Below are 9,105 nucleotides of genomic sequence, written 5' to 3' on the forward strand. Positions count from 1 at the left end.
ACATATTGAACAGTTCGACCTGGACAGGTGCACCAGAGTTGTGATTGTATGTTTGTTTGTACAGTTATGGCTGTTCTGTTATTATTTTGTTTTCTCACTAAACACCCACATTTGTATTTGTGTGGGAAATGTTTGTAGGCTATGGTTGCTGTTTGTATTTCATTGAACTTTAGGCCCATACAAAGACAAATCACACAACATAGAATTCCAAATAACCTTAGGCAAAAATACACGAAATAAAAGTCAAGTGAAAATAGTTATAAATGTCTTTATCAATTATGAGTAGCTAAACATTATCGACTTTTGGACACTGATGCGCAGGAGAACCCCTAGCTGTCAATCAAGCAGGCGCGGTGAACGGATTATGACGCTCAAGCGTTCCAAATGACGCAACAATACAGCTCCAGAACAGAGAAAGTTAATGCGGAAGTTATTATTCGGTTCAACACTAAGACTGAGGTTTGACACGTGTGATTTGAGGTGAGTCAAATATTTACAAAAGTTTACAATACATTAACCATCCGCTTCGTTATATCTGTTGCTATCAATCACTCCATCTGTATCTACTCTTCTGTCTGTCTGTCGGACTATCTGAATTGTCTGTGTACTGTCTAGCCAGCATATGCCAGAAAGGTTCTTTCACATAGGCTCATATTCACAAAGTCTCATAGAAGGAGTGCTGATCAGTTATCAGTTTGTCTTTTAAATCAAACTGAATACGTTTTGATGGACAGGAGGCGACCTGATCCTAGATCAGCACTCCTACCCTGAAACACTTTGTGAACACAATCCAGGTGTACTGTGATTATGAAGTTGTGATGAGGTATTATTATATTAGTTGTGCTGATGCATGATGGGTTGTAGGCTAGAGCTTGAGGACTCAACTCTGAAGACTGTTTCTGAATTCACTGACCTGGTGAGTAAATGTTGTGTACAATGGCACCATCTAGTGACAGAAACATAGAAACACACATTGTTGCTGAACGAAGGCATCTCTTTATTTTCCAGAAATAAAACTTGTAGACCTTTCCTGCAGTCTCTGAGGAGATGGACACCTCTTCTTCTTCTGGACGATCTCCGTCTCCTACTGGGACTGTCTTCTTACCCCCTCCTATCATGTGGAACAGTCTGTAAGTCATTCATCACATAACCTAGCTCTGGTCCAGGGCATTATGTGCGGCTTGCTGAAGGAAGGCTCAGTGTCTGCAAGCTGTACGTAACGCCCTGGACCAGAGTGACACATTACCCACCTCTGGCCATCATGGACAGTCAACTCATCACATTCACGTACTGTAAGTCGCAGTTGTGTGATTTGTGTTATTAAAGACAGTTAAATTGAGCAGAAGTTGAATTATTATTTTAATATTGTAGTAAATTGTCTGAGTTCACTTCCTAAATAATGTGTTGACATTCCTTTGCTCCCAGCTACAGGCAGGCAGAGATGGAGGTTCACTTCCCGAGAGAAGAGAAGAAGACCTATACAGAGAAGGAAGCCCACATGCTTGAGTTGAGGGGGAAGGATCGAACGATCCGAAACCAGAAGAAGGAGATGGACAGACTTCAAGTCTGCCTCTGGGAGGAGGAAAAGAAGAAGAGGAATGGTGGAACAGAGAAGGACAAGATAATTGAACAATTACAGTCTGAGTCAGACAATCTAAGAGCCCTTTTAAAAGATGAAAGGAGGAGAAGAAGAGTAGAAAGGGGTATCATGACAGAGTGGAAGGCTGAGATCCTGAGACTGAGGGAGGCAGAGAGCCAGAGGGAGGCAGAGAGCCAGAGGGAGGCAGAGAGCCACAGGGAGGCAGAGAGCCAGAGGGAGTCAGAGAGCCAGAGAGATGCAGAGAGAGAGAGAGAAGCAGAGAGACAGAGAGAAGCAGAGAGCCAGAGAGATGCAGAGAGACAGAGAGAAGCAGAGAGACAGAGAGCAGCAGAGAGACAGAGGGAAGCAGAGAGACAGAGGGAAGCAGAGAGACAGAGGGAGGCAGATAGACAGAGGGAAGCAGAGAGAGCCACAGAAGCAATGGAGCACCAGAGAAAACTGCAGGAGATCCACAGACTCAAACAACTGCTGGATCTACTGATGGTGGACCTACAACTGGCCCACGTAAGACATGTCATTGTTATTATTAAAAGGCAGTGTATATTTACCCAGCTGAAAATGAATAGTGGCAGACAGCGGTACGCTAACCTAATGTTAACTTTTATTCCTTTCCTTAACCCTTACCTTAACCTCACTGAAACTATACCTAACCTTTACCTTAACCCAACCCTAGGTCCTGAACCTAACCTTCATTTATCTCAACCCCTATGCCTTTCTTCTGCCGGTTGAATATCCACTTCCTTATTAACGTCATTACTGTTGTTGTTGTTGATAACTGTATCTGTGAAGGTTGTAAATAGTTGCATTAGTGAAGCATCATTTGTAGGAGTAATTTCTACAAGCATAAACATCAGAGGCAACATTGTTGTAACATCACACAAATTGTAATCGGAATTTCTCAAACCCCTAACTGAATGGGCAAGAAGGTTGTGTGTTTGTATTTGTACACATTGTGGACATTGATACCATAAAATGTCTCGTAATTTTTTCAAACCATGTCAATACATTAATTGAGAATGAATTGTCCAGATGAATTGATCAAAATGACCCTGCTATTGATGTTGTCCAGTGTTTGATTCAATTACCTAGCTCTAGGTTGTATTTCTGTGTATCGTTCTCTGCAAATCCTTTGAAAGTATGTCTTGGTCATAGATTATCACTAATTTCACCTTTTAAAATGAAGCAAGAGATTGAGAGATTGAGGCTATGGCAGAAAGTCATGGAGGATCAGCGACCAAGACTGGCCTGGAACCACAAACCTATTGAAACAGGAAGAGAGAGGGAAAGAGAGAGGGAAAAAGAGAGAGAAAGGGAGATGGAACGTGAGAGAAAAGCAGAATCGGAAAGACAAGAAATGAAGAAGAAAGTGGAACAGGCAGAAGAAACGATAAAAGTGTTAGAACGAGAGATTGAGAGATTGAAAGAGATTGAGAAGGAAATCATATTTGAAAGAGAAAGAGACATGCGTATTGGAGAGAATGAGAAAGTCAAACTGGTTAACGAAAAGGTAAAAGAGTTAGAGAGAGAGGTTGAGAGACTGAAAGAAGATATGACAACAAAAGAGATTCAATACAAAATCAAATTTGAAAGAGCGAAAGAAGCGTTTAGAAGACAGAATGAGAGAGTGAAACAGGTTCACCAAAATGTACTAGTGTTAGACAGAGAGGTTGTGAGAATGAAAGAAGAGATTAGATGGAAAGACGAGACTGAACCAGAGAGAACATTTGATAGAGACAGAGAGAGAGAAAATGATTGGAGACGAAGTGAAGAGGAGATGAAAAATAGAGTGGAGAGAGAGATGGAGATGGAGACAGACCTCATCAATGACAAAAAGACGTCTGAATTGGAGGAAGTCTTCAAGAAAATCAAGGAACAGCAGATAGAATTAGAAAATATGGAAACAGACAAATATAAATGGAAAAAGAACCAAATGTACATGGAGGAGAAGATGGAGGGTGAGCACAACAAACAGAAAGAGGTAGAAAGAAAGAGAATGGAGAAAACACCAAACAGAGACAACAAGAAGATGAGAAGAAGAAGATGGAGAGAGAAGAAGAAGAGGAGAGACGCAAACAGAAGCACATAGAGATGGAAGAGGAAGAAAGAGAGAGGGAGAAAGAGAGACAGAGACAGATCAGAAGACAGAGAATGGAGAAGAGACAGGAAATTATGGAAAGAGAAGAAGAGAGACAGAGAGAGATTGAAGAAGAAAGATGTAAACAGAAGCAAATAGAGATGGAAGAGGAAGAACGAGAAAGGGAGAAAGAGAGACAGAGGGAGATTGAAGAAGAAAGATGTAAACAGAAGCAAATAGAGATGGGAGAGGAAGAACGAGAAAGGGAGAAAGAGAGACAGAGGGAGATCAAAAGGAAGAGAATGGAGAAGAGACAGAAAATGATGGAAAGAGAAGAAGAGAGACAGAGAGAGATTGAAGAAGAAAGATGTAAACAGAAGCAAATAGAGATGGAAGAGGAAGAACGAGAAAGGGAGAAAGAGAGACAGAGGGAGATTGAAGAAGAAAGATGTAAACAGAAGCAAATAGAGATGGAAGAGGAAGAACGAGAAAGGGAGAAAGAGAGACAGAGGGAGATCAAAAGGAAGAGAATGGAGAAGAGACAGAAAATGATGGAAAGAGAAGAAGAGAGACAGAGAGAGATTGAAGAAGAAAGATGTAAACAGAAGCAAATAGAGATGGAAGAGGAAGAACGAGAAAGGGAGAAAGAGAGACAGAGGGAGATCAAAAGGAAGAGAATGGAGAAGAGACAGAAAATGATGGAAAGAGAAGAAGAGAGACAGAGAGAGATTGAGGAAGAAAGATGTAAAATGAAGCAAATAGAGATGGAAGAGGAAGAAAGAGAGAGGGAAGAAGAGAGACAGAGAGAGATAGGTGAGAAAGAGAGACGACAACAACAAGAGGAGAGAAACAGAACGTTTGAGAGAGATCAAGAAGAAGATATATGGAAACAGAAGCAAATTGACATGGAGAAGGAGGGAAGAGAGAGGGAGAACAAGAGACAGAGAGAGATAGAAGAGATACAGAGACGACAACAACAAGAGGAGAGACAGAAACAAAAGGAGAAGGAGAAAGAAAGGGAGAAAGACAATGAGAATCAGAGAGAGATGGAATTAGAGATCAGCAACAGAAAGAGATGGAGAGAGAAAATATGATTATGAGAGAAAGGGAGGAAGCAGGAAGAAGAAAGGAGGGGCAGAAAAATATTTTGGGGGAAATTGAGGGACAGAATGAACTGGAGATAGAACAGGAGAGAGAGATGGAAGAAAAGCAGGAAGTGATTAAGGAAGCAGAGGAAGTGTACAGGGAAAGAGAAGAGAGAGGAAAGGAAGTAAGCATGAAGAAACATGTAGTAGTTAATGTTAAAGCAAAAGCACGGGAAGTCTTCAATAGGCGTAAAGAGAGGAGGTTAGAAGTGTTGAAGGGGGAACGAGAACACATAGAAAGAGGACAACAAATCAGGAGGGAGAAGGAGGAAAGACGGCTGGAGATGGAAAGAAAACAGGAGAGGGCAAGACAACAAGAGGAGCAGGATAGAAAACAAGACATTGAAATTGCTAGACAGAAAGAAATGTTCAGACTAAGAGAGGAGGAGAGGCAGAGAGAGGAAGAGAGAGAGGAGCAGAGAAAGAGAGCCATTGAAGGCCATTTAGCTTTAATCAGAGAGAAAGAGAAGATTTTAGAGGTAAAGAAAAAAGAGGAGATGGTGGAAGAGGAAAGAAGGGAGATCCCTGAGTACAAGAGGGGTGACTTAGAGGACACTGAAGAGGAGGAGGAGAAGGAAGATGACAAGGTGGACATTCTCCCACCTGATAAAAGTATCCGAAGGAGAGCTGTGGGCTGGGTAAACAAGAAGTGGGAGAAGAGGAACCTCAAAAAGATAGAGAGAACCTGTCAGAGAGAAGCTGAGGAGGGCGATAAGATCGTCCACATAGGTAAGACCTGTTTTCCCTCTACTTATGACATCATCCTCTGTAGTCTCCTCTACACACATACGTTCCACACCAGTCATCATGTTGCATCATTGTTTCAATATAAAACTACTGTCCAAAATGGTCAAGCTGATCTGGTATCAACTTAAATGTATTGTACACAGGGAATTTAGAATGGAAAACTCAACTGGATCTCAATGACCCTGGTCTAAAGTAGTGCATCATAGCCTTTTGAGGCCCTAAGAAACATTTTGTTCAGGTTTTTGACTACATTTCCTCCCAATCTACACTTTGCAACGCGGCGTAGCGAACATATTGCATTTTTTAAGCAAGTTTGCTGCAATTCTACACATTTTCCCATGGGGCGGAGAGAAGAATTAGCCATTTGAAATCTATTTCCTTCAATTCTACACATTTTGCCATGGGGTGGAGAGAAGAATTAGCCATTTTGAAATCTATTTCCTTCAATTCTCCACATTTTGCCATGACTTATGGCATGTTAAGATAATATCTGAATGAAATTGACTAACAAAATTAATGGGGGCTCACTGTAGTTCAAGGCCCCTGGGTAATTTGACCAAAAAAGGTTTTTGGGGGGTCAGGGGGCCCCTAGTTGCCATGGGAACCTAAGCAATCGCATATGCCTAGGGCCTGGCACTTTACAAAGAATAGGTGCCATTTGGGACTCATGTTAAACTTTGGGTCAGGTCAATTCGGGAGGGGAATTATTTACATTTATTAACTAATTCCATGCCATGCTCAAATGAGAAGAGTAAAGAATCATTGAGATCCAACTGGGTTTTCTATTCCTAATTCCCTGTGTCCATTACATTTAAGTTGACACCAGATCCACTAAGTTGAATGAGAACTCTACTTCTTCTCCCCTTCCAGTCATCCCTGGACCCATAAGGCTAACCATGACCCGGGCAGAGAGAGAGAGGGAGAAGAGGAAGGAGCTGCTGAAGGCTGAGGAGAGAAGGAAGAAGTTGGAGGATTTCAATAAGCAGTGGAGAGTGCAGTCGCTGCTTAAAAAAACACACTCATCAACAACTGAAGGAGGAGAGGGAGAAGATGAATGAAGGAAAAGTACCTGGAGCAGATTAATCTGGAGGCTGATGAGCAAATCCAGAAGTTCAGCACCCAGTAACATCACCCGGTGTCCAACCACCCAACACAGCCACGACTAACAACCACGGTCAGGAATTGCCGGGGTGGGCGACAGGCCAACAAGTAAGCCAAGAGCCTGTTGCATCTGGAGATGGCCAGCAGGAGGGCCAAGGAGGGCAACAGGCATGGGCAGAGAACCAGGAGGGGAGTTCAGAGAACCAGCAGGAGGGGCCAGAGAACCATCAGGGGGGGGCCAGACAGCCAGCAGCTAGAAGCTCCAGAAGAGGTGAAACATCAGAGCCAACCTCCAACAACAAGAAAAAGCCAAGCATCTGGAAGAGAATTAAGATGGGGTAAAGAATGTTTAAACATCTATCAAGTTTTACACTGTTAATATACATGTCATCACTTTAAAAAGTGACATATTCAAATGTGAGGGTTTTAGTGTACATGCAACACACATGTAAATATGTAGATACTTACCTGTCTCTGTGATGTCTTACAGCCTTCCTGATGTGCTGTCTGCCTAGAGCTGGAACTCAATGAAGCCACAGTTTCCACTGAGGTTACGTTGGTAATTAAAAGTGTCGCCCCAATAATTCCTCCTCCTCTTTAAGTCATCAAGCCACATTTCCTCCTCAACATTATAGTCGTCCTCTAGCCAGGCAAGTATCCTCTTTAATCAGGCAAACAAACCATCGAAGGTCAGTGACCCTCCTCCCCAGAGCAGAGATTCTCATCTTTATCCTAGTTGAATTCATCTCTGATCACCACCTCTACTGTCCTAGAAAACATCCCAAAAATGGAAATGGTTTCAACAGAAGTCCTCCCTCAAACCAGTGGCTCCACAGACCAGAGGTTTCTCATCTTTATTCAAGTTGAATGCAACTCTGATCATTTCCACCACCTCTCCTGTTAAGGGGAGGTGCTGAAAAGGAGGTCTGGGAGGAGGTCTGCAGGTAGCCTGGACCGGACCGGTAGCAGCTAAGTTGCTGGCTCCATCCCCGGGCAGACATGCTCAAGTCAGGCCAGTGATGTTTGATGATGTCATTTTTGTTAGCAAAGTTTTATTCTGTAATAAAAGCATTTAGTAAAAAAGCAATATTGTTGTTACGGTGTGGATTGTTTTGTTATTATTAGAATTGAAACATCCAGTAGTCATGGTAGATGTTAGACTTTCAATGAGACACCTAACATTCCATCAGTTTGATACAATGTGTGACATGTTATATTAGAGAGGAGTCCTCTATACACATCTATTTTAGACCATAGGAGAAATATCAGATTGAAATAGCTTTCTCTAGAGTCTGAGGAGAGGGCAACAGTAGACGCATCGTTAGCTCTCCCACCTCCAGTTCAGTACTCGGGTCATTCCACCTTTTGGGGAGTGTAACTTTTATTCCACCTAATTCTAACATTCTGTCATAAAGAGCACATGTTCAACTTAATAAAAACATGTTCCCATCTCAAGAGTAACAAATACATACTATAGCAAGTGCCTATTAAGTGCCAAATAAAGTGACAGGGTTGACTGTAACAGAGTTGACTATTCATCTAGAATCAACCATAGATCCCCATGTGACAGGGGGAATGGAATGCAAGCTTACCAAACACATGTAAATAGTTTTCAACATTTCTAGACTGTCTATCTAAGGTAAACAGGGTTGATACATTATAATAAAAGATTAGTTCACCGTTTTTATTGGTCAATCAAAATGGAATGATTCAATCATACATTGTTTTACAGCGGTGAAGTTAGCTTGATATTAAAGATTCAGACTTTACTCTTCAATTCCTCATATAATATATTTATATATATTAATGTAATATTCTAAATCAGCTGATGATAGTGAATAAGTTAAAACTCTTGTTTTTCCAATTCGGTGTCATATTTACTTTTTGGAGGGGGAAATGTAGCTAAAATGTGCCATCCTCTGCTCAGAGGGTTAAGGGGACCGTCTTAAAACTGCATCGCATACAATTGCCGGTAATTGAAAAAGGTCAATACCTTCTCAAAGACATGAAATAGAGTTCGAAAAACAATTTGACACTGTAAAGAGACCTTTTCTCTCTAATGCAATTGTTACATTTTTTACTTCTGTAAAATCTACAAAAATGGTAAATAAATGACTTTACAATGAAAACATCAATATCTTCCACCCCATATGACTTCATGATACAACCAATGTTATTGGTTCAGGAACCTCATCCCTCCAATCAACAACAAACAAGTTTTGTATTTCTCACTTTAAGAATTTTCTATAAATTTAAATTCACTTTACATGAAAACAAATCTTAATATCATCCACCCCATATGACTTTCATGGGTAAAACTAACTCTTATTGGTTCAGGGACATCATCCTCAAATCGATAGCAATTCTTTTGTATTTTTTGACTTTGGTGATATTCTACCAACTTAAATGACTTTATATTAAAAATACTTTCTTATACG

At 41.2% G+C, this 9,105-nt stretch overlaps 1 protein-coding gene across 1 annotated transcript; it reads left to right on the forward strand.

Moving 5' to 3' along the window:
- Window positions 1–4,760: 4,760 nt before the first annotated feature.
- Window positions 4,761–6,624, forward strand: LOC116368402 (golgin subfamily A member 6-like protein 6). Its single transcript, XM_031819166.1, has 2 exons — window positions 4,761–5,548; window positions 6,437–6,624. The coding sequence occupies exons 1-2, from the start codon at window positions 4,765–4,767 to the stop codon at window positions 6,622–6,624; spliced, it is 972 nt and encodes a 323-aa protein (XP_031675026.1). The 5' UTR covers window positions 4,761–4,764.
- The last annotated feature ends 2,481 nt before the right edge of the window (window positions 6,625–9,105 follow it).

The sequence above is a fragment of the Oncorhynchus kisutch genome, unplaced genomic scaffold (assembly GCF_002021735.2).
Source record: "Oncorhynchus kisutch isolate 150728-3 unplaced genomic scaffold, Okis_V2 scaffold1912, whole genome shotgun sequence".
Lineage (NCBI taxonomy): Eukaryota > Metazoa > Chordata > Actinopteri > Salmoniformes > Salmonidae > Oncorhynchus > Oncorhynchus kisutch.

Bases quoted from the DNA above. Each gene is read 5' to 3' on its own strand.
- LOC116368402 (XM_031819166.1), top strand. From the start codon at position 4,765: ATGATTATGAGAGAAAGGGAGGAAGCAGGAAGAAGAAAGGAGGGGCAG. The intron at 5,549-6,436 runs GTAAGACCTGTT...CTCCCCTTCCAG, and splicing joins CGATAAGATCGTCCACATAG to TCATCCCTGGACCCATAAGG.